This window comes from Alosa alosa, chromosome 6 (genome assembly GCF_017589495.1).
Source record: "Alosa alosa isolate M-15738 ecotype Scorff River chromosome 6, AALO_Geno_1.1, whole genome shotgun sequence".
NCBI classification, from domain to species: Eukaryota; Metazoa; Chordata; class Actinopteri; order Clupeiformes; family Clupeidae; genus Alosa; species Alosa alosa.
The window spans coordinates 20,703,368-20,729,067 of NC_063194.1; the positions used below are offsets into that span (position 1 = coordinate 20,703,368).

Sequence of the window (25,700 nt, forward strand, 5' to 3'; positions counted from 1 at the left end):
CAATTCTGGGTTTTAATCACAAAACAGACACAATGAATCCTTTTCCTAATGACCAGATGTCATGACGTCAGGAGGAAGTGATAGTGTTTTCAAAAAATATTTGAGTGAAGAATCATGGTGTATTACCAATAACTTGGACCGTCTTTTGAACATAATAAGTGGCTGTCAGTTTGCCACTGAGCAAGCAAAAAAATCATCAAAACCTGTAGTTTCCAGACAGTTATCAGAACAACCAGCTGTTTTGATCAACAGAAAAAGTAAACACTGGAATTGTTGCACACAGCTGTGAATTGAGGCTTGATTTAGTCATTTGGCTAGTGAGGCATACATTCTCTGAGAAAAGCACATGTAAATGTGTGTTTGTGTGTGTGTGTGTGTGTGTGTGTGTGTGTGTGTGTGTGTGTGTGTGTGTGTGTGTGTGTGAACTTGAGCCAATCCTATATATGTGCAACTAATCTGAAGCCAGATATGCTAAATGGCAGAGACAGACATCCACCCACTTACATAAGCAAAGAGTTATGGGTGACAGAGTGTATGGATACTGAAAGTCAACAACAACCTGAATGACATGCAGAGGACAGAAAGCAAACAGTGCAATAGGGAGAAAGAGAGAGAAGAGAGAGAGATGGGGGGAAAGACAGAAGAGAAAGAAAGGGATGAACTGAAAAGAGAAAAAAGAATAGCTCACCACGAGCAGTGCGAACAGGATGACTCCACAGCTCCACACATCTGCCCTACGCCCGTCATATTTCTCACCCTGAAAATGGAGAGAGAGAGAGAGAGAGAGAGAGAGAGAGAGAAAGAGAGAGAGAGAGGAGAAAGAGAGAGAGAGAGAGGGAGGGGAGAGTGGCACAGAAACAACAGCCGCCTATTGTTACGCATACACGCACAAAGCCACAAAGACAAGCACATACCAACCACACACACAGTTAGCTATAGGATGACCACACAGTCCAAAACAAACTATCCCTCCACAGACACACACAAACGGATTCAAACAGCAAAATGACGACAGCATGCCAAATCCTGCTTTAAAGATTTTCAGAGCTGTTTCCGTATTGTCTTACTACTATTGTTTCCTAGTGGCACCACAGCACAGATACAAACAAACACACACACACACACACACACACACACACACACACACACACACACACACACACACACACACACACACACACACTATGAAATATGAACACACACTCACTTAGGGACCATAAACACAAATATAAAAAAAATGCATGCTAATGACACATGGAACATACAGGTGAAACTGCTACATGTTGCTGAGACTATGCTATGACTTACCCTGATCACCTCTGGGCATGCATAGTGAGGGGATCTGAAAACATTTGAACACACAGAATTACAATTTATTTATCCACATCACACACACGCAATACATACATTATACATGTACTTGAACACACACACACGTACAGACACAAGTATATTTATAGTCATGAATAGACAGAATCACAATACTCACCCACAGCTTGTCTCCAAGAGACTGTCTCCTACTTGTAGTGAGGCCATGCCAAAGTCAGCGATCCTGATGTTGTTCTTTTCATCCAGCAGCAGATTCTCTGGCTTTAAGTCTCTGTGACTGGAGGAGAGAGAGAGAGAAAAAGAAAGACGAAGAAAGGGGAGGGTGTGGGGCATTGATTTTATGACTTGATGTGTTCCCTGTAATTTTTACTCAGCCAAACCAAGCAAATAAAATAAATCTAAAACATAACAAACACATCATTATAACATATCCTCAGAGAAACATGCACAGAACCTGTTGTCATAGACACATTCCATTTCTGTCTAGCACACATGCACAACGAAAGATACACCCTACATATCGGATCACACACACAAAAGCACACAGACATCACAATCACTCTCGTCATTGCTCTCTAAAAGGAGGCCTACCATATGGAGTGGCTGTGGCAGAAGTCCAGGGCCGAGATGATCTGTTTGAAAAACTTTCTGGCTTCTTTAGGGGTCAGTCGGCCCTTCTTCACCAAGTAGTCGAACAGCTCCCCACCCGACACATGCTCTAGCACCAAGTACCTAACAAACGGGAGAGGGGGTGGGGGGTGGGGGCTGTCAGTTTGCCACTGATTGAATTTGTGCAGGAGACGTAAATACAGTCACATCTTATCACACCAGATGAGCACAGACAGAAGCTGTGGGCAGTTCTATGCAAAGAAATGTGAAACCGACTTTTGCAGACAAACACACATGGGCCGATAAACACACACACAGAGAAACAGACTCACATACTTACAGATATTTGTTATTCTCATAGACATCATGCAGCTTCAGAACATGAGGGTGTTCTATCAGTTTGAGAATAGCTATCTCTCTCTCCACCTGGACAGAGAGAGAGTGAGAGAGAAGAGTGAGAGAGAAGAGTGAGAGAGAAGAGTGAGAGAGAAGGTAAAGAGTGGAAAGAAAGCAGGAGATGTTAACCAGCATAGCTTCTGCTTGAGGAAAAGAGGAGAGTGCAGAGGTGGCAAGTGGGTGATGAGCATCTGCAGACAGAGCTGTATTATAAACACAGCAGCCGATAGCAATGCAAGAGGAAAAGAATGGAAAGCTGCGGAGCTTCGTAGCTCAGATTTGGGGACAAATGCCTAGGTACCTCTTTAAACACTTAGTGTAATATCTTGATTTGGTCAGAAATATTTTATACTTTGTAGGTGAATTTATCAATGGTATTTTCTTGTAGCTTTCCAGACCACAAGTTCAACAGAGAAAGCCACAACACAAAGAGATCAGCAAATGTCTGCTTTTCTTACCTTCATGAGAACCGACTCTGACAGCTTTTCCCTGTTCACAATCTTTATGGCCACCTTCTGCCCTGTGATGCAGTGTACTCCCAGCTTCACCAAGCCTGGAGGGGAGGAATGGGAGGGAGGGGGTTGAGAGCACTTTAAAGGCAGAGAGGAAATACAGGAAACCTCAGACAACAGAGAGAGAGAGAGAGAGGAGAGGGAGAGAGGGAGAGAAAAAACAAAGGGCTTAATGCCCCCCTCCTGCCTCTCTCTCTCTTTCTCTCTCTCTCCCTTTATCGTCCCTTCTCGGCAGACAGTGACCCAATGGGATTGAAAAGGATATGTGAGTGAGTGATGACATCACCAATCAGGTTTATCCAGACCTGATCAAAACTAACATGTCATGAAACCCTATCCCTGACCAAAGCTTCAAAACGCTGAACACACCATCTCAGGAAACTGGTCTCAGAGATCTTGTGGCTTCTTTACTCGTGGCCAACAGCCCAGTTTCAATAATAACATCCACTATGTACATGTCACTTCAAATGAAAGAGAGTGCAGCACCTAGGCTTTATGTCCTGCCTGTGTGCAACATCATGGTCAGGACAGGACCAGTGGCCAGGTGGCTCACTCCACACTTGCTCTTAACTGACTCGAATTTCCTTGCACACTTATCGATTACCAGCTGACCAAAATATTCCAGCAAAATACACACATCACTCTGCTCCGCCAGCCGAGTGACACATTTTTTAGGGTTTAGTACAGCTACATAAAGTGAGAAATGGTCTAATATGGTTGAATATCTTCCCTATGGAAATATGCGAAACCACTATGCAGTTTCATACGGTTAAGAAACATACAAATAAAGCATATTCATTCACATTGTACACCAAAACAGAGCATCATATGAGTTGGCAAATATACTTCATGAAGTAAATGCTGTTGGGTCACTACCACCAATAATAGACAAACATCTCACCCATCAGTCGGCAATCGCCTACAGATAATCCAGAAGCAAACTAGGTTTTAACAGTGTGACCTCTTCTAGGCTACAGTGTATTCCCTTCATAGGCAGGGATAGACTAATTCAGCATGGGACAACTGTAGGCTACCACATCAATACAATGGCAGCAGCATGCACAGGACAGAGAGAGAGAGAGAGAGAGAAGAGAGAGAGAAGAAAAAGAATCATCGCACTGATTCGTTAATATGAGCATTGTTTTAATGACCGCAACAGATGACTAGGCTACTGCTCATGCATAAAGTTAGGCTACATGCATGCTTTCGAATGATCATGTAAACTGCTGTCCATCATTATGAACCATGGACAGTTCACGTAAGTAACATTAATGTTTCACAGCTTGACACATAAGAGCTCAGCAGGGCACTGACATCAGTGCTGATTCTTACCGGTCTGCCCTTTCCCCAGAGTCTTCTCCAGGCGGTAAGGCCCCACATACTGTGCCGGCTGACTCGACAACTCCTTGCTGGACATTTCTTCAAACGATTTGTTTCTGCGACCAGAACTCTATAAAAAATCAGAGTTTCTTCCAGGGGAGTCTGCTACGATGAGTCCTGTGCGCTGTGTAACCCCGCCGTAGCGACATTACAGACAGTAAGAGGGGCAAGGAATGGCCTACGCTTCGTGATGACAATAATGTGGCCTACTCACAACCACTTTCCAATGATGCTCACTGCTAATGTAAATATTAACTAGATGTGTTCGCTGAACGCGTAGCCTGATACTGTTAATAGTCATAAACTATGATCTGAGATTAGGCCTATGTCAACTAAAGAGACGTAGGCCTAGACCTATGTTATGAGTGCGCATCAAACTAATGAATCAAAGATCCATGATAAATTAGGGTAACAATATGAAACTATGTTCTGACAGCAGGAATATCGAGTTAGCAGAGATAACATAGCCTGTGTCTTTGACAAAAATACGCTGGAGACACATGAATGTTGATGTAGATACGAGTCTAGTAGGCTAGGTGTCATCGCAGATTCAAAGGCGCTGACAAAATTATGATTAGAGCCGAACATGTGGGCCAGCCCGTCCAGCGGTCTGACTGTCAGATAGGCCTACACTTTGACACATTTTAGTCAAGTCAGTAAACACAACAATGTTGCAACAATAAAATAAACTTAATTCCGTTGGAAATGAACGGGCTACAATATTCATTGAGATTTGCTTCTAGTTATCTATCCGTAACAATTCGTTATTCTGCTGTTTGTTCAGTTGACTTCGCAATTTCAGTAATCGTATCGGCTATCCTCACATTCCCCGTCAAGTGAATATTCTCCCATTTAAACCGCAGTGCTAAAATATGTCCAGTGTCTGGAGTATTAGGCTACTTACTTTACCCCAGGCCTCACATCCGGAAATATAGAGAAAAGAGAGCCACCCTGTGCGAAAACGCTCTGGTAGGACACCGCTATCCACCAGCACCCGGTCCAAATACAACCCCAATGCGTTTTCAAGAGAAGGCAAGGGCTAAATAGTGTTTTTCTTGCACCACTCGAAGGCCTGGACGTTTAATGCGATACATCGCTGTTCTAGAAAATGCAAGCATATTTAGCTGGCGTAGAATCCTCCGCCTCTCCTCCTCCCTCCCTCGGCGAGCAGATCACAGCATCTTCTCCTGCCGTCGTCGCAGCTGCAGCCCGTCGCGCAGCCGTGCGTTGTCCTTGCGCCTTAAGACGTATCCCTGAAAAAAGTATCGCCTTCACAACACTTGCTTCGTGACGACCGACTCCAGTACCCCACCTTCTATCATACACCCCGCTCCCTATCTCGTTCTCCCCTTGCTTCTCTTGATTCGATACGGGCAGCATCAGCATCCGGGGTTCACTCGGCCTGCGCTCTCCATCGTCTCCTCCCTTCCCTTTTCTCCCAGAACACCCCCTCTCTCCGCCCCACCCAACTACACCACTCTCTTCTGCACAGATGCTCCACCGAATGGTGCCTTAAGTGAACCAAAGGCTGGATATTAGAATATAGGTCTGCAAAATCTAATATTACCTTGCAAAACGACCAAAGTCTGAAACGAGTAATTTGTTATGGTTCTTTCCGTTTTCAAATAAATAGGGTAGACTATCTCAAACGTTATGACAATAGTCCTAGATTCTTTATTCGGTTTGTGCTTTATTATGACATTTACAGTGATGCCTACAGATGTATTTTTTTTACAGTGCTTCCATTCGTTTCTGTGAGGAGACTGAACACTCCATCAAGGATAATACCTCATCTGTACACACGGTGGCAGTAGATTATTTTGTTGTAAGCAACAACTGAAATAACCCCAAACATTCTTGATTAACATGAATGAGCAATATCTCCCTTAAGCAACACGTTACATTGTGCACATATACTTGTACTCTTTAGGCTTCCCTTCATTGCATCTCATTATTAACACTGGTTGATTACCAAGCTGTGGTTTTCTCACATTACACTACAAACTGTACTGTAATGCCTTTCCATTAATTGCTGAGAAAATCAAAAGTAAAAAAAACTATTTGCACCACTGCAATGTCTGCAGCAAGGAATTTGCATATCACCGGAGTTAATCAACTCTAAAGTCGCACATCAATGCAAAGAAATAGTGTTGACATTGAGGGAAGTGTTAATTTATTTTCATTGTGTCCCCTAGGTTATATCTGTGGCTTGAAATAAGCACTTTTGAATTTATTTCCTCAGCATATTAGGTCATATCATAGATTATTATGGCCATTATTAAAATAATAATAAAAGAGTTTTTGAACTTTAATGTCACTAATGGTGATTATTCAATGATTTATTTGAATTTAAAATTTAAAATACTTTCACAGCAAAAATGATATTTGCAAAAGTAAAAAAAAACTATTTGCACCACTGCAGAATTTGCAGGAGTTAGTTCCCATTTTGCACCTTGAGAATTGACATTCAATGTCCAGAGCATATTTCTATGATGTAAGGAGGTATGAATGTTTGGTGTGACCTGAGTTCAGGCCTATTTTCAGTCTTCTGTGGCCTGGATAACATAAATAATGATGGTGCACATCCTAACAGATTACTCTTTGATGATTTATATTATTATATAATAACCTAACTATGAAACTTGAAACTTTCTACTATGAAAACATCATGCTGTTATACCATAAAATAAAACCAAGTGAAGGTTGGTTTTAGAGAGACACTGATCCTCAAAACAATCAGTGCAACCTCATCACTTTAAGTCCATCTCACTTGATCTTAGGTCACCACATACAACTACAACAAATACTCACAACTAACCCCTTTAAAATGGGCTTTTCAGCTAATCAGATTAGATAACTGGCCCACACACAAATCACACATGGCCGTCCAACCGGATTGTCACCCTTGTGTTGGCTTAAGAACCAGTTCATTCGTATAGATCAAGCTTTTGCTCGATCACTTTGCTGTTGATACTAGGACAACCAGTTGTCTTTCAAGGATCATTAAGTATATCTATGCAGTTCATGTGGCTATTTGAAAAAAAAGTGGATCATAATTATGACAGTTGTCTGTCAGAAAATGTCAGATTAAATATTTGTCTTCAAACTACTTCTGTCTTTAGAATCTGCCAATTCCTTAAGTTCTTCCCTCACATGTGTCATCTTATTGAAAACACTCCTTCCCAGTCATTCAAGTTTGCACTCGGAGCGCCTATGAAATACTCAGGGCCCCACAGAGCTGCTGTAAGCATCTCTGCTGAGTGAGGTATACGTGTGTATGTTTAAGCACTGGTCACACGAGGGAGGGATGGGTGTCTATGTACTCAAATGGAGACGTTCCTGGAAACATGGTATGGGGGACAGAGGCCATAGAAGTAACCAGACACCACAGCTATGTGTGTGAATACTAAAATGTACATGCACTCACAGACACACACACAATCCAATGTATGCATGTGTACTCACACTCAAGGAAGTAAATACACACACATATATAAATATATATATTAGAGCTGTCAAAATAAGTGATTAATTTCGATTAATTAATTTGAGAAAAATAACTGATTAAAAAAAATAAGGCAGATTAATCGATTCCGTATGACCTTTGACCCTGAGCCGTTGTAGTCAGTAACCATGTAAAATGAAGGAGAGAAAAGAAAATGTGCTGACTAGATCATTGATTGGAACATTTACTTTTAAACAATGGCCTGATGGTGTTGATTCAAATTAAAGTGTTGATTAAAATAAAGTCCTCTGCAATGTCTGCAGCAAGGAATTTGCATATCACCGGAGTTAATCAACTCTAAAGTCGCACATCAATGCAAAGAAATAGTGTTGACATTGAGGGAAGTGTTAATTTATTTTCATTGTGTCCCCTAGGTTATATCTGTGGCTTGAAATAAGCACTTTTGAATTATTTCCTCAGCATATTAGGTCATATCATAGATTATTATGGCCATTATTAAAATAATAATAAAAGAGTTTTTGAACTTTAATGTCACTAATGCTGATTATTCATGATTTATTTGAATTTAAAAATTTAAAATACTTTCACAGCAAAAATTATATATGTGATTAATTTAGATAATCACAAAGTATGTAATTAATTAGATATTTTTTTAATCGATTGACAGCCCTAATATATATATATATATATAAAAAACTATGCACAAAAAAGGATATAGGTGAACACAAAAAACTGTGAGACGTAGCATGATAAATAACTAGTTTTGTGGGCAATGGTAGTGTAGTGGTTAAGGAGCTGGGCTAGGGTGCAGTAGCCTGAAAGTTGTGGGTTCACTTCCCAGCTTCCACCATTGTGCCTTTGAGCAAGGCACTTAACCCCAAGTTGCTCCAGGGACAATGCAATCCCTTGTAGTATAGTTGACATAAGTAGTCACTTTGAACAACAGTGTGCTAAATTAATAAATGTAAATGCAGAGATACATCTTCATGCACAAATCTCACCCATTTATACAGAAATGGATTCAGCTTACATGTGTAATGCAAGAGAGTGCAACTAGATTTGTTGTGCAAGGTGAATATTTCAAAAACACACATACACCTTTCAGCCATACTTTGAGCAATGGATTTATTCCACTGAGATGGGTCTTTAGAAAGCAGGTTGGCTTCTTGGGCTCCTGTGTTTCTTACTGTTCACACATCAACTCATAGCCCTGAGGAGGGAGGTCAACACATCCAGTCACACACACTCAGACAGAAACTTAATCCCACCAGACAGGCAGTCGTTTCTCATGAGGGGATGACAAAGAGAAAGGCATAAATTGTATTAGCAACATTACAGAGGACCTTCAGGTTAGTCAATCTCTTGTCATTTTAATCCCATCACTGGCCATACTGTGATTGAGCATGAAGATACCCAGATTACTTAGAGTGAAAAGGGTAAAACACAGAACACTGGATTCTTCCTACCCTTCCACAAAATGTGTAATGGCAGCATAGGATTTAAAGAGAAACTATGCAGTATATTGGCAATTTCTTCGCCGTTTTTGCTTCTTTTCGCTGGCTCAGTCATGACTAATGTCTGAGAAACTCCATCGCTACCTTGTTCTAGCTGGTGCCTGGCATGTATGTGTATTCAAATGCAGTAAAGCCATTCTTTACACTCGTTATACTTCCTGAGGAGGACGTCGGCCCACCGGCCCAAAGTTGCAAGGGTGGTTATAACCATTTCAATGACTCCGAAGCTGTTAAGGTCAATTAAACTAAAAAATCTGCATAGTTCACTTTTAATAAACACTTGTACAGTTCTGGCACATCCTCTGACTCCTATATTAAACCAAAGACCAAGATATGGAGCCTATTTCTGTTTCAGTGTGTTTTTCCATAAATACAATGAGGTGGGATAGTCTTGTCAAAGTCTTCAAAATAGAACAGACATTTAAATGCATTAATGCATGTTCTATGGATAGCCCATAGACATAATATAAAATATCTACACACCATATTTTTGCAACGACTGCAGTGTGGCAATATTCAAGTACCCCTCTTAGAAGTCAATCATACAGGGATTAGACGTTATTTATAAGGGGAGATGGCATTGACTTGAAATACTTTCTTCTCCAAGTTTACTGGTTTTATTGCTCAAATCGGTCATTTTTTTATGCTTAAGGTTTTGTTTTACTGACCCTCACTTCTAATGCAAAATCTCTTTAAAGAAAGGGATACCCTACCCACGTGAGTCTGTGGATTTTCTTTTAAACATCTAAACTTAACCAAAGTTTATTTATTTTCTTTATATTGGCCTTTTGCAAATAGATGCAAATGTGTAGTCTCTGTTTGGAGATAAATAGTCCCGCTATGTTAGAAGACCCATAGGTGTGACTGTCTCCAATTGAAAAACTGAACTTTGAATTTTATTTTTGTTATTCTGTTGCACCTTTTATTTCTTTATGCTTCATTTGATTTCCTTTTCAGTTTGTCCTGACTTACTTGTTGCCTGATTGGTTACAGATTTCCCAATTCCATTATAGGTGCTAAGATAACAGGAGGATAATTTTATATAATCCTCATTTGAGCCTTTCCTGGCTGTGTTGTTATTTTATTTGTATTTTATTTGTTTCCTTGTTCTCATTTTTCTGATGGTTGTTTGCTTTAACTGTTATATTTTTTTCATTAGAAAGCAGGTTAAAGTTTCATTTTTATGTTGTTTGTTTGTTTGTTTTGTAATTATTTATTTCATACATTTTCAAGCTTTGCTCCTAGCCACCCATCACCGGATGATATTTGATGTCTATAAAATATCTACAAGAACCTTACCATGTTATACAATGTAGTTTGTTTTGTTATCAGTTTCGGAGGCGGATCTGATGGACAAGGGTGTGCCACCGATCCGAAGGGGGATGGTTGATGGTTTTTAACAATGGTGATGGTGATGTGTGTAAATAGCCTGTTACATTATAGGTTGAGGACTTGGACTCCTCAAGAAACTTTACTTCTCAAGAACACTGTTTAATAGATTTGGACGAGATGTTTTGTTACCACTGTCATAAGAAATGTTTACATTATTACTAGGAATTCTGTTCTGAGGCATCACAAGCCTCAAAGTTCATATACTGTATTGTTTGCGTGTTTGGAGGTATAACTGAGAGGTCAAGACAGACCTGACTGCAGCTGACGTCATCCTTGAAAAATGTTGAACTCCACTGAATGATCACTTGCTTATTAGTACTGGAATGACCGCTAAAACCTTTTTGCTCCAAGCTACATATATTTTCAAGATCTGTTTTACAGACTCTGAAGTCGCAGACCCAGAGACACCCTAACGACGCATGTCTCACTTCCCCCACTGGCTTCTCATGGGACGTGTAATGGATGGGACAGAAGTGTGATGGTGGAAGACACAGCTTATCGAAAGGGGGACAGCCCTTTGATCTGATATCCAACACCACCCCTGAAGACCCCAGCAGCACAGTGTTCCTGGGAGGGCAGCATTTGGAAGTCTTGTGTACCATCCCACAAAAGGACCTTGGTCAGAACATCACGAGAAAGATTGGTAGAATAGTGGACCTGCTGTGGGCAGAATAACCCCCAAAAAACAGCAAGGATCCGAAGGTTCCAGGTAGTCGACCCTGACCTTCAGACTAGAGAATTTTTATTTTGTTGGTATACTTTAACTGGAGAAGGAAATATTGAAGAAAAAGAAGAGGAACACAGGGTGTGGAGGAACGCCTCCTATTAATAGAGCCAAGCGCCACCCTAAGCACATTTTGCACACACATACACATTCTAAACATTGTGCACCACATGAAAGCAACCCACCTGTGATTTTATTCTATTGCATTGTGCACCACAAGAAGAATGGAAACTGGCTTTTGTTGCATTTTCTTAGCTGTGTCTATGGTACAGTAGATGATGTCAGTCTTTCTACTGTTGTTATTTTTATTCTCCCATGATCTGTAACCTCCTTCCACACCCTAAAAGTCCTCTGTTGTTAATAAGCTGATTCATAATTTATGTTAGCAAGTTTAGATGTTCAAGTCTTTAAGGACTTGAAGGAAATAATTTTATATGACCGTTTCTTGCCCCAGACTTGGTGGAGCCACATTTACATTTAGAGGGTATTCTCTTTCTCAATGCAGATGTAGGTGTGAAATGCTCCCCACTGGCTCCTACCATCTGTCAATCTCCTCTGTTCTGTCTTTGGGTTGGGACCTTATAGTTAACTTTAGCGGAATTATATGTTTGTGTTAACTGTAAATGTGTTCATGTTTGGCATCATTGTAATAGTCTCAGTACAAGGATTGTAATGATTTGATTGTGAGGATGTTTGGAACATTCTATAAGTGATATATCTGATATGATCTCTCCTCATGTTCAGATAGGTGTGAAATATTAATGTTTATAGAACAGCATGTGTCCAGGCCTCTGAAGGACTTCCCAGGAAAGGGGGTAGTTTTAAAAGACAATAGAAGCTGACCAGACCTGATGAAGGCCTAATCCTCACCCTCCCTTTCTATTGCATATTCAAACTGGGTTGGACCTAGAGGTCACTCCTTTTGTTTGTAACATAAAGTTAGTAGACCGTTTCTGTATAGTCAGAGAAGTCAGATAATACTGCGAATCTGGTGAAATCCATGATGGGGTGAAACAAACATGTACTTTTCTCCCTTGAGGGGCACTGGCCCCTCATTCAAAAGAATAAAACCTGGATCTTGACCTTTCATCGTCCTGATTGAGTCTTAAGAGAAATATGGTAGTAAAAATATACTATCAGGGGAAAGAGACAGGGACATGAGCCCACAAACACCTGGAGAACATCAAAATCTAAACGATCTCCCAACAGGGCAAATAAGGCATCCAGATGGAGGCTTACCCAAAATCAATTAAATCCATATTTAACACAAGACACCAGAAGAATAGAACACTGTACCAATCATCACTTTATTATTTGCATTTAAATGTAAGCATCTTGAGAAGACAATTTACATAACAGCCATGGGCTCTCCAGAACTGCCTACAATTCAGCCATAGGGGCAGGGGACAGAGGGGCAGGCTCAGAAATCACTTAAGCTTTACAGGAGGGGGGGGATCAAGGGGACAAGACGAAGACTCTGCCACCAAACCCCCCATCAGAATCTGTATCATTCAGTCCAGTGCCATGTGCAGAAGGGAATGCTGGGAAGGTGGAGGACTCAGTGCAGTGGACCTGGGGGAGAAAGGACAGAGATGGTGAGGAGGCATCCTAAATTGGTGGATGCAAATTCATGGCACACACGTGCACATCCTACAGGTGACATTCAAATATGAACATGAGTGGCAGGAGTTTGTTGCAGCTGTTGAGTACAAGGACTTACATTTCCTGTGAGCCGAGCTCCTCACGATGCCCCAGCAGCGCTCTTCACACAGGCTGCGAACGCCTCCATCAGCTCCTTGCAGCCCTCCTCACCATTCTCTTTCACACTGCAGGGAAGGAGGGACATGTCAGTGGACAGTTTAGTACGAGGTTCCCCACTCAGCCACCATCTGATGACATCTAGCACTTCAAGGGCAACATTAAATATGAAATGAAAATAAGTCCTAAACAAAATTACGTATATTCAGATTGTGACCTTAGCCAATAGTGCAGTACAATCAATTATTGAAATGTAGATGCAATGAACTCATTACCCCTGGCTCCAACCTACTCAATAACCAGCCTACAGACTGTTTGAGCTGGTCCATACATTTTTTTTTGAGAGAGAGAGAGAGAGAGAGAGAGAGAGAGAGAGAGAGAGAGAGAGAGAGAGAGAGAGAGAGAGAGAGAGAGAGAGAGAGAGAGAGATTCCAGTCACACTGCACCAACACACAGCAGCAGACACTGACAGAGAGCATTAGTGTGATGAGGCGAAAGAGCAAGAGGAGGGCGGAGAAAACCCATCCGAGAGAAAAGAAGAAAAAAAAAAAAAAAAAAACGCACAAACATCGCGTGACTGTGCAAAACTGTGGGGGCTGGCAGGTATTGGATCATACATCCTTGGTTGTGTGGAGAGCCAGAGACCAATGACTGCCGCTATCCAAACCCCTTCTGCATCCGTCTTAAAAGGGCATCCCACTAGCCCCTACCAAGGCTCATTTCTCACACACGCTCATACATCTCTCCAACCTCATAGACAGTGACGCAACACACAGCTGGTTGTTTCAGATTAAAAAAGGTTTACACCAACGCATCCTATTGAGCCATGTGTGCACGTCCTCCTGGCTTTGTGAGGGCATGCGTGCATGGCTGCCTCTGTCCTCTGGGATTGCAGGGAGGCCGAGATGACCTAACAGCAGCACAAAAATCATCCCTCCGGCAACAAAATCCAATAATCCCACCGAGAGACAGGGTGAGCGCGAGTGTGAGACCGGCATTTTAATATTAAATGAGAACACACAGGATACCTCCCCGTTGTGAGTGAACACTCCCTTCACCACAAAAGGAAAACCCTGATCTCCCTGGCAAGCCATTACTGGTGTGGCCAACGCCAGCAAAACCAATTAGACCATGATTACATAACCACCCTAAACAAAACACCAATTAAAACACAATGCATGTCTGCACAGAGGCCCATAGAACATGCTTGCTGTAACGAGGGCTTAACGGATTACGGTTCCTCAAAGACATTACCAAAATTAAGAGTTCCATCTGGAAGCAATGGATTAGGCATATACAGTACTAACCTGTATTGCAAACACCAATACTTACTGTGGTCACTTCCAAAGTCATTACCGGTTACGTTGAGCTGGTCATGAATGCAAAAAGGGTCTTGTGGAAGGGTCAGAGTGGGACACCAACATGGTGGCCACTGAGGCAACCATGTGGACTCTTCTAATTGTAAGACTTAATTATTTACAGCGAATGCCACTCCTTATGGAGACCAATGCATTATTTACCACCATAGGTGATCACAGCCAAGAAGCCATGTAAGGAACAGATGCACCAGAAGTTAGGGTGCCTGGACCTTTAAAAAGTAATATACATAGTCTCAAAACTGAACAGTTGAGGAAAAACCAAAAACAGTTTCCAAATATGCTCATCTTATTACCATCTACACCACAGCAAAACTGTTCTTAATGAAGCCCTGTAGGTGATTTCAAAAGAGTAACTGTGGACTGAGGGGCCCCACATACCACAAAGCAGCACACCAATGTCTATGAAAACCAAGGACAAAGGTATTCTGTAACACCAAGATTACACAGCAAAAGTAGCAAAAAAAGATACAGTTGGTTAATCTTTAAAACATGGTTAGCCATTATGGTCACCAAGATGTACATAATCTATACCTTGCCCCATCCATGTACCTCTCTACACAGAAGCGCAAAGTTTAAAGCCTGTAGGTCACGATTTCATTACTCAAGGTCAACCTCATAATAAACTACTAACAGCTCATCTTCACTTGACAAGGCAATACAAATCATTTGAGGGCTCCGTGTCCCTGAGAGGTTGGAATTACAGGCCATTTCCCCACTTTATTTTTAGGAAGCACAAGCAAGGTCAAAGCCAGAAAAATAAACTCAAATTACTACTTTAGCAGCTGAGATAGGGGTGTAGTTTTGACTGCATCGCACTGTGCCCGTCAGATACGACTCCAAATAAATCAGAGGAGGACAGGCCTAGCATCACACTGTTCTGGCCAAATAACACCAAGATGGCCACCTTGGTGTCAAGTTTCTATGAAACACAAGCCATGTCTATAGAACATGGATGCACCAACACAAGGCCCACACATGCAAGACTATTTATGATGGACCTAAAAATAGATCCACGGTATGGATTACGCAAAGAGTCAGCCTTCTGAGAGTACTCCATTCAGCTGGTCAGCAGCAGTGCACAGATCATACAGAGCCAAATGACAACAGCAGTGTAGGGGGGTGAGAGGACCCAAGGCCCACAGGAGCCCAACATCAATCAGCAAAAGCAACTCTGCTTTCAGATGGGGACAACTCAAACCCCAAACACGATTACATAGGAGCAAACAGCAGAAGCTTGGCTAGCAGCGCCGCCCCCCCCCCCACACACACAGAAAACTGACCAAATGATCACCCACATTGAAACACACGCCCCTCTGCTTATCTACACACCAGAGTGTAAAAGCCAGAGTGTGAGGCCTTATCAGTAGGTGCCTGAGGGCAGGCCTGGTCAGAGCAAAATGGACAACACTGTTCAAAGTGGTAAATACCACAAAGGTTCAAAATTAAATTGCAAGGGGAGGGATTAGTGGACTGTAGAGGCTGTAGCAAAGGGAATCAGCGAGGGACAAAAGTTATGTCATGATGGATATCGAACCAGACTTTGACATTGCACCGTCATTGAAACCACCAGGTTAGCTTAGCACAGCGCAGCACTTCCTGGGTCGCAAGCCCTCTGCATTTACAGAAAAAATAAAACCCATAACAAGCTCACACTAATCCCAACAGCAGGGTAGGTATCTAGCTGCCTGCACAGGGAAGAGTGTGCAGATCAGAATGCAAGAGTCCACTCCCTCACTCACACTGCAGGGATGTTGACACAGCAAGGCCTCAGGAGCAGCCAGGGCAGGCATGAGATGAGGGGGAAGGGGGAAGAAGGCGACAGTGGAGGAGCACGAGCGAGCAGAGGAAAAATGACGTAGGCAAATTCCCAGCCGCCAATCAGGCGTGAGCAGTAGCATCACGTTTGGACGAGAGCCCCGCTCACCATGTAGCAAAGTGTGGTGGAATTCACAACATCCGAGTTGAAAATAAATCAATTGAAGTCCAAAACACTAAATTAAGAGGTCACAAATAAAAAAAAGGGATTGCCCGGACCACTTCTCTCCAACCCAATATGGCAGCTTGCTACACCACCATTTTCTTGCATAAAGACGCATCTACCCAACCTGTATCAACTGAATCCTCCAACCTAATGCACACCCTCCCAAGACCCACGGAAAAGGAAAAAAAAAAATTCAACCCTTTCCAAAGTGATGAGCCAAGTCTACACACTTTGCCCATCACCTGATGGATCCGACACCGACCAGTCCTGAGCATTAAAGTGGAGCACGACTTACCACTTGTCCAGGTCAGCCTTGATGGCCTCACAGGCAGCGGGCACGGGGGCCTCAGCAAGGACAGCAGCGCTCTCAGAGTCCGACATGTTCAGTGCTGCTTCTGACTGTGCGTCTTAGCCTGTGTGCTCCTGTATGTGCATGTGCAGAGAGAGAGAAAGGGAGAGCACAGTGTGGTTAGAGTTGGCAAGAGGGAGGGGGAGTGTACACAAGAGGGAGGGTGGAGAGCGACGACAGCACACATGTGGACATGAATGCTGGCAGCAGGGGGAGGGGAGATGGAGCCATCCATCTCTTGCCCCTAACCAACAAAACGCAGGGTGGTGGGAGGGAGTAACCTTATCAAAGTTCAAAAAGCAGCCTAACAATTTGGCATCAAACATGAAGTGGACTTCCTCAGTGCCCTTCTGTTCGTGTGGACCAAATGCATAGGTGCACTTATCTGTTGGCCAAAAATAACAAAAGTTCAGAAAATAAATTTGTTTTTAACTTTCATTTAAAAAAAATAATTCTGCGCAACGAACAACAGCTTGTCCATGGCGGGCGCAGCAGCCATGGACGCAGGGTGCAGAAATAGTCACGTCAGCACACCACGAAGTAGACTACTTCTGTAAAAGAGGGCCACCTGCTGGGCACATCACTGCCTAGCAATGCCCCCCAAGTAGAGTTTCTTGGCATAAGCCACATTTTTCGCTCAATCAAGTGAGCCTATTTGTTTCTGGCTGTAGGCCTACCAACCTGGCTGAGGTAAGTGGCGTGCGCTCCTGGGAGAAGACCCTGCCCCAGGTCTTTGCACAGCCTAAGCGGATTCTCCAATGTCACAGGATTACCTGAAAAGCCACATCTTAGGCTACAGACCAATGTAACGGGAATATCGGCCACATTTGAGAAAAAAACACAACATACCAAGATGCCAGGTACAGATATGCTACCTTAGTACTATAGCCTACATAACCCCACGTCTTACATAATATTACTTGAACATTTGAAGAAGTTGCGCAACAACTTCTCACCATTCATTTGGTAATAGGTTACTGCCACACGCAGACCGGTAGTTAATACTGAAGTAATGCATCAAAATATTCAATAAATAGGCAAACTTTAAGATCCCACAGCCCATGCGGACAATCTGCGCTGTTTGAGCAACATGTGTTGGCACCGACTCCAAAATGAATCCCAAAGAATTAATATCGACACCCACCACGATCCAGGCGAAATACATAGATTAGTATACTTCATACATAAACCAGCAGCTATAGAGATAGACTATTTAGCGCATCGTGAACTCAACGTTCAAACTATGTACACTTGAACCAAATGGCAACTTCGCTTATAAATCCAACAGCATCTACTACCAACAGTCAGTTTTAAATAGAAATGTCGGTGGAAACCCCGAAATGTTTTAAGTCATATGTGCATAACCAAATGAAATTTAGAACAGTTCCGCTGAACACAAGAAACCTATTAGCATTCAATTCATTTGTCACGAAAGCTTCCGTTCATTCGATTACTTGAATCCTTATACCAAGAGTAGGCCTACAAATGCATTAATGTGCAGGCGAAAGTTCGGTCGGCATACCTGTTATCTCCCTAGATTCCCGGACTAAAAGTGCACAATGCCTGTTCAAACAAATGTTTTTATAACTGCAGGCGCAGCTTTACCAACCTCCCATCACACCTGATTCAAATTGTGCGTTTTCTATGGAGTGACAATAGATTATGGGTAGTTAAGTCTCGACCATTCCCAGTGGCTGCAACACTGCTGTCTTATCTTGCCGACTGTATCTCATCTTGTACCATTCACAAAGTTCATGCAAACACTAATTGCACCACTATTAAATTAGTTAGAAGAACCGCGCACTTGAAATAAGACACATTCTAGTTTCCGCGGAGTTCACACGAGATAACGCGAAAAGGCACTCACCCCGCCCCCTTCAATATTAGTACACCGTGTTCCCAAAGTAACCATATCATTCATATTCATTTTAGACACTGCTAAACATGCTCAAAATCACTGGTAATTACATTACCATCAAATGCCACCCAATTACCTTCTTTCTGTCTACAGTGGATTCGACAGGAATGAGCTGGGGGGCACAGCGCTTAATGTTTAACAGAGAGGCGTTGCTATGGCTATAGGCTGCGCGTAACCATACATTCACACTCCCTTTTCAAGGGGTCCGAGGCACACATGAGAAGATACAGAAGTGTATTATTCATAGAGGTCACTAGCTAACTCAGACCTAAATAAAACAAAAACAAAATCACACACTTGCTCACACACAGTTCCATGCAGTCATACTCTTGACTTTTCCAAAACCTCCTCCAAGTCATTCTTTATTATTTAACATGTCTCCAGAACTTTTGTATGACCTGCCTGTCTAAGACCATACATATGTTGATTTCAGTTTAACTAAACTCTGAGTTTCAGTGATTAAGCATCCTATCATGACTATGTGCATGGATCAGAGTGTAAAGAAGATTTTATTGCCTTACCCTCGAAAGTATCACCCTTCCCTGAGTCCTGTCAGAGAGAGGAGAGAGGAAGTCAGTAAGGACACAGGAAGTAAAGAAACCTGCAGGCTGCTGTATCTCCTTTCAATGTATGGCTGCCCTTGGATTGCAGGGGGCGTGCACGTATGTCTGTGTGCACGTGTGTGTGTGAGTGCATGCACACGCTTAAGAGGCAGACCCAGAGAGGCCCACAGGGGTACTGCAGTGGAATTTCCTCCAAACCAACATGCCAAGTCTATTCTCTGAGAGAGAGAGAGAGAGAGAGAGAGAGAGAGAGAGAATCAATCAAAAGTCAGAGCAATATAATAGAGTAAGGGGGAAAACAGGGGAAGCAAGTTTTTTGCCAGCTTTTGCTGTAAAGTGAGGAGGGGAGGCAAAGAGGAGGAGGTGGGGGAAAGAGTGAACCAAACTTGCTGCTAAAGAAAGACAAAGGCCTGTTCTTGGGAAGGGGGATGGGTGTGTGGTGTGTATGCATGTGTGGCATGGTTGTGGGAGTAACAGGGGGTGGGGTCGCTCCTAAGTAAGGTTAAAGTCCTGTCCTTCACATACCATAGACACACAGACAGACAGGCAGACACACACACACACACACACACACACACGTATATACACACGTATATACATAGACACACACACACACACACACACACACACACACACGTATATACACATTAACACATTCTGTTCAGGTCTCTTCTCACAGTCTATTCGCTGAGTCATCAATACACACACACACACACACACACACACACACAATGAAATATGAATACACACTCAACACACAGCCATACTCCTGATTTTCCTGTGTGTCCTGGTAGCATCTAGAAAACAGGACAGCAGTTGGGGAATTTGCAAAGAGAATGGAAAAAGTTTTCTGTCCTGAAGGGCCTGGGGCACTGGAGTGGGAGTGGACAGGGTTGGCGTGTGGGAGTTGGTGGTGGAGGGAGCCTCTTGGAGAGAGCAGGGAGGTATGAGGGGGTTAGGGACAGCCTCCACGAAGAGGGGAGGGGGCTAAAAAGGGTGGAGGACATGTTTCTCAAAGTCAGAGCTGGAGGTCATACCTGTGTCTTCAGAAGGGTGTAATAAGAGTATATGTGTGTGTGTGTGTGTGTGTGTGTGTGTTTGAGGCAAGGTGGGTTGAATAATATACGTATGCGGTGCTGGAAAATGTGTACAGTACAAGGGCATATTAGGGCGAATGGCCATGAGGTGAAGCAGACACACACACACACACACACACATTTTTCGGTTCCGGCGCTGACGAGAGTGGCAGTATGTCGAGGTAGCTCCATGTCTTTTTCCTTGAATTTCCCCTTGGTGATCAATAAAGTATCTATCTATCTATCTATCTATCTATTTATCTATCTATCTATCTATCACACACACACACACACACACACACACCCAGGGTAAGAGTTAATCACCATAAAGCCACAAGTAACATTCTCATTCTAAGAGCTCTGTTTAAAAGCAGAATTACCTGTCCTGCCTTCGGGTATGTGAAAACACAGAGACATGTTCACACGCGCACACGCACACACACACCATTATCTATAGGGGATCACTGTTTTCTCCCTAAACAAACACAGGTTCCATAGGACCCAAAGCATAGAAAAGAATACATTGTTTTATATAAACATTATATAATATATGTATCTTTCTGGATGTATGGCCGGGTGAATGTTTACAGTTTTTAACAACCTTCCAAACTATGGTCTGCCTCAATTGAGGACCACATGCCTTCTGAACCTGTTCTACTAAAATCCTTTAGCATGATCTTGGAACAATCAAATAAATCATGGTACCAATTCAAATTCTACCTCATACAATCAAAAGAGGATCAATGGTCTTTCTAACAGCACCAACTGATCCCTGATTGGATTCCAGTAGATGCATTCCCCACATACCCAGATATCAGGGTGGGTTAGATTGGCTATTGGTCAACCATGTGACACAGAACACAAGATATGCAACATAAGAAAGCTTCATTAGCCCCCAACCCCCCGAGATAAACAAAGTGAATGTGTCTGTGATTTCAAAAATGGGTGTAACGTTACCCCCGGAAGTGATTGGTGGGTTGAAATGAGGACGTGGAATTTGGAGCCTCATTCCTGGTCTCACAAGACAATATATGTTCACAAGGGTTAATAGAATCAAGAATCAAAACGTTTTTTTGGAAACTGCGTACGAGTCATTCAGAAAGGACTATAACAAGCTGTGAGGTAATAAAGACAGTGCTCATAATAACGATGGAATATGATTTTACAAATAGTCATTATTTATCATGTTATACTATTGAACTATCAACATTTCTGTAAAAGCCAAAATGTGGTCTACTTCATCCTCTGCCTTTGGAGATGCTTAATGGCTTCTCATGATGGGTAGAGAGCCCTCTAGTGGACCTAACAAGTAAGACATAGATGGGGAAATCCACAGAGGACCGGACTTAAACGACTTTAAAAAAGTGCCAGCACCACGAGTCACATTTGATATTCAGGCAATTTTAGATCCACATAAACAATGAGTGACACACACATACACCGTCACTGCCACTTTGTCAAGCTCCATGAACTGGCTGTTCCTTGTCACACAGAGGCCTCTTGAAAAGTCACAATACACAAAACCCATTTGATTTGTATATATTTACTTATTTATCTGTGTCACAGTGGACTGTGCCCTGACACACCCACAAATAGCTTTCCCGTGTGTATTGATGAAGACGGGGACCTAAAACAATGTTTTTCATTAGCACAAGAGAGAACCAGTTTAGCACAATGGCCACGTTGAGCACAGGTCTGCTGCATACGCAAAGCAGAAAGGACAGGGTCCTTTATAAAGTGGCCAGAGCCCAAGGAATGATCAGAGGAACAAGAAACAGCAGCATTACATCCCAGAACGACGGCCAGGGGACAGAAACCAGGGGAAAGAGAATATCCAGAAGAATGCCCGCCTACAGGTCCCAGGGTACCAAACTGCACTTTGCAGGTGAGATAGGCCTGTCTATGTCAACATGTGTGTCAATATATCTGAACTGTCCACTAGCACAATTGAATTGTATTTAATCAGTGTCATTTTCCTGTACATATCTCCACTCTGTTTATTGCCGTCTTCTTTGCTACTGTTTTGCAAACACCCCTTTCCCCCCATCAACATCCTCTTGTCATTCTTGCAGTATTTGTCTGACATATCACTGAACTAGGTATCCATACTGGTGTGGTACACATGTCCCCTTTCTCTTCAGTGGTAGTGCTGTTGTGTGTGACGGTGTCATCTGAGGCACTCGGTCTGGGTGATTTATTGGAGAGAGTCTCCCAGGTTTCTGACAAGCTGCACTCTCTCAGCACATCGCTTACCAACGACCTTGTGAGTAACTTCATCAGGGGAAAGTTTTTATAGTTGCATGTTAGTGTGTGTGTGTGTCTGTGTGTTTGAGAAAGAATGTGTATGGATGGCTGTGCACACACTTCCTTACCTATACCTTTCAACTCTGATCTGCAGAACACCCATATCCCTCCAATGGGAAAGATCATTATGCGCCCATCGATGTGCCACACATCTTCCCTCCAAACTCCCAATGACAAGGAGCAAGCCCTCAAAGTGCCTGTATGTACCTGCTAGCTTTGCACCTCATCCCACATTTGCCTTTGATCTCTTTTTCAACAGTATGAGTCATGATAAATCACAGCTAATAATTGCAACAGTAAAAGTAATGCTGTTCATACAAATTGTGAATACAGTATTGTGTTCTTTTCATCAACATTTCTTTCTAAACAGGTTAAAGTTTAACATCTGTTTCTGTTGGAAGATATAATGAGAACTGTGGTGTATTTGAGTGACACCTTTCTTGGTGTCACCGGCTGTCCATGTGACAAACTGTCCCGACTGGCTCTCCATATGAGACAATTGTTTATAATGAATTGAACTGTGTTTCCATGCAGGAGTCTGAGCTGCTATCCTTGATTCGTTCACTGCTGGTTGCGTGGTCAGATCCTCTAGCCATGCTGTTGAAAGAGGCTCCTAGTCTTGTCCACCCTGACAAAAGCCTGATCTACAGCAAGACCAAAGAACTTCAAGACCATTCAAACACTTTGGGTGATGGCTTGGATCGTCTGGTCCACAAGGTGTGTACATGGGGCATGGGGAAGCTGTATAAGTTTATATGATTGAATGCATGTGCATGTTTGTGTGCTTATGGAGTTTATCAGAGCTTAGAGCTTTCTTTGAGTAGTTCTCAAATAATTAGTGGAAAAACTATTTTATTTACAGAGACATTCAATAATGTTGTGTAATATATAGATTTGGCAGACTGTCAGCTTGAATATTGTGGAATATTGTGCTTGATAGCTTATTTGTTTTCAAAAAGACAAGCAAATGTAACAGGTTAATTAGAAGGAAAACATTGTTTGGCCAGCAATACATATATTTTCAAGACACCTATCCCTTTTTAATGATCAGCATGTACCTCAGATATAAATTGTTTGCCTTCACACTACAGGAAGTTTCCCTGTCTGCTTACTGTCCAGATGTGATATCAATCAAGCAAATGTTTCTCTCTGAACAGATGGGCCCCACTTCCCAGCTCATCTCCTCTCTCCCCTTTACCAACGATATTGGGAACGACAAGAACATGCGGTTGTCCAACTTCCACTTCCTGCTGTCCTGTTTTCGCAGAGACTCCCACAAAATTGACAGCTTCCTCAAGGTCCTCCGCTGCCGGGCAGCCAAGCTGCGTCCAGAGATGTGTTAAGAGGAGCTGACGCCATTCTGGCTCTGCGTCTCTCCAGGCCAATCAGGAGAGCTGCTGAGCTACAATGGCAGAATAGCAGTCTGAACTGGAATGTCCATCACGTTGTCACCTGACCAGTTAAAAGTGACAGTAGTATGTAGTTTGTCATCACACTTGTCACACATCACTTTCATTGTTTAATATGCAAAGTTTCTGTTACACAGGTGTCCAGCAGAGTGAGGAAGGGATGTTTTTTGACGCCACATATATATGCTATGGCAGCTGAGCAGCATTCCAGATCAGACTGTTTTATGTCCTGTAGGGCTTAAATGACATGCACTTTAGATAACTCCACTTAGTTCTGTAGGCTTCTGTGCAGGTTTACACACATTCACACATTCTTTGCAAGTTTATGGTGAGTACTTGAATATTCATAGAATGTTAATAAACACCCATCACGCAAATTGAATGATTTTGTTGATTTTGTGGGTCAATTGAGATGACGATGTCAAAATTGGAGGGGACGTGAACTAATCAGACAGACAAATGTGGTAAAATGAAAAAAGTGTATTTTTGCAGAAATTAAGAGACAATAAATTGAGATCACATGTGAGGGACTATAAAAATCAAGCCAAAGCACAGATATGAGCCATTCATTTCCCTTCAAAATTATGTGGGTAGCTTTATTATCAGGATAAGTGCAAACATCTATGTCTCAAAATCTCAAAATATAACGATTATGTGGTTATTAAAGGAATTATCCGGAGTAAAATGCACTTTAGATCAATTTACAGATGATTGGGAGTACATACGTTGAGTTGACATCAAAATCATGTCATTCGATGTGTTTTGAGAAAGTTCGATTTTACCGTTTTTAGTCAAAACTTCGTTAGCCTGGAAGTGACCAGGGCATGTCATTTTAAGCCGCAAAAAAACGCTATTTTTTATACCTCTTCTACAGTTCCAAACAACATTCCACTTACGTGGTAGTGAGTAGAGGGTCCCTAAAGCCAAACCGAAGTATCCCGAGGTCTTTATGTGGTCGGATAGAGAGTCCAGAATGAATTTCATCAAGCCAGTACCTTTCCAGAAATGTTGCTGCTGCAACTGGCATCTTTAGGGGAAAGTCCGTAGGAGTCGATTGCCGAGTGTGGAGTAACACGCTCTGGAAATTCACAATTTCGTCGCCGTTTTAAAAAAAAAAAATAGTCCAGTATTTCTTTCGAAATTGAAATGAAGTTGTATGCAACAGCAAAACCTAGCTTACTAACAGGTTGGCATTTTGAAATGTCACGTGACGTGATGTCGTGCAACGACGTGATGCAATCGACTCCTACGGACTTTCCCCTAAAGATGCCAGCTGCAGCAGCAACATTTCCGGAAAGGTACTGGCTTGATGAAATTTATTCTGGACTCTCTATCCGACCACATAAAGACCTCGGGATACTTCGGTTTGGCTTTAGGGACCCTCTGAATGACATGATTTTGATGTCAACTCAACGTATGTTCTCCCAATCATCCGTAAATTGATCTAAAGTGCATTTTACTCCGGATAATTCCTTTAATGACTAAACTAAGGAGCACCTTGACAATTGGAAAAAGTGGTGCAAAAATACCATTTGTTGACACAAAACTCATCTTTGTCATTTTCATCCTCAAATTGAAGATTCACTTTAAAACTAGAAATGCAATGCCAGAGGAATTACAATAGTGGATGGAAAGCTGCTG

At 42.4% G+C, this 25,700-nt stretch overlaps 2 protein-coding genes and 1 long non-coding RNA gene across 14 annotated transcripts in view; 1 reads left to right on the plus strand and 2 right to left on the minus strand.

The window, feature by feature from the left end:
• Positions 1-5,668, minus strand: part of brsk1b (BR serine/threonine kinase 1b) — a 16,190-nt gene extending 10,522 nt beyond the window's left edge. Inside the window, exons 1-8 of one of the 4 annotated variants that reach the window (XM_048246551.1) lie at positions 5,131-5,668; positions 4,179-4,296; positions 2,793-2,887; positions 2,279-2,364; positions 1,921-2,061; positions 1,490-1,606; positions 1,309-1,342; positions 689-757 (exon numbers count right to left, since the gene is read on the minus strand). In XM_048246551.1, coding sequence (XP_048102508.1) covers positions 689-757; positions 1,309-1,342; positions 1,490-1,606; positions 1,921-2,061; positions 2,279-2,364; positions 2,793-2,887; positions 4,179-4,263 — 627 coding nt within the window. In that variant the 5' untranslated portion in view covers positions 4,264-4,296; positions 5,131-5,668. Of the gene's footprint in view, positions 1-688; positions 758-1,308; positions 1,343-1,489; positions 1,607-1,920; positions 2,062-2,278; positions 2,365-2,792; positions 2,888-4,178 lie in introns of all 4 variants that reach the window. The other 3 variants (XM_048246553.1, XM_048246555.1, XM_048246554.1) reach the window with 3 other exon arrangements.
• A 6,942-nt stretch (positions 5,669-12,610) lies between these two features.
• Positions 12,611-19,380, minus strand: LOC125296898. Of its 9 annotated transcripts, none has more exons than XR_007193877.1 (5): positions 19,229-19,338; positions 17,471-17,562; positions 16,736-16,863; positions 13,043-13,148; positions 12,611-12,894 (listed from the first exon to the last, which is right to left on the minus strand). It is a non-coding gene; the product is annotated as an uncharacterized LOC125296898 (long non-coding RNA). The 9 variants fall into 9 exon arrangements; XR_007193874.1 differs by lacking the exon at positions 19,229-19,338 and adding an exon at positions 18,312-18,553; XR_007193880.1 differs by lacking the exon at positions 19,229-19,338 and adding an exon at positions 18,411-18,426.
• Positions 19,381-22,120: 2,740 nt separating this feature from the next.
• On the plus strand, positions 22,121-24,436 carry prl (prolactin). Its single transcript, XM_048245749.1, has 5 exons — positions 22,121-22,231; positions 22,488-22,609; positions 22,745-22,849; positions 23,185-23,367; positions 23,808-24,436. Exons 1-5 carry the CDS (start codon positions 22,189-22,191, stop codon positions 23,991-23,993), a joined length of 639 nt encoding a protein of 212 aa, XP_048101706.1. The 5' UTR covers positions 22,121-22,188; the 3' UTR covers positions 23,994-24,436.
• Positions 24,437-25,700: the final 1,264 nt, after the last annotated feature.

Excerpts from the sequence above, each read along its gene's own strand:
- prl (XM_048245749.1), top strand. The coding sequence starts at position 22,189 with ATGCCCGCCTACAGGTCCCAGGGTACCAAACTGCACTTTGCAG. Across the intron at positions 22,232-22,487 it reads TACCAAACTGCACTTTGCAG|TGGTAGTGCTGTTGTGTGTG; the intron begins GTGAGATAGGCC and ends CTTTCTCTTCAG. Across the intron at positions 22,850-23,184 it reads AGCAAGCCCTCAAAGTGCCT|GAGTCTGAGCTGCTATCCTT; the intron begins GTATGTACCTGC and ends GTTTCCATGCAG.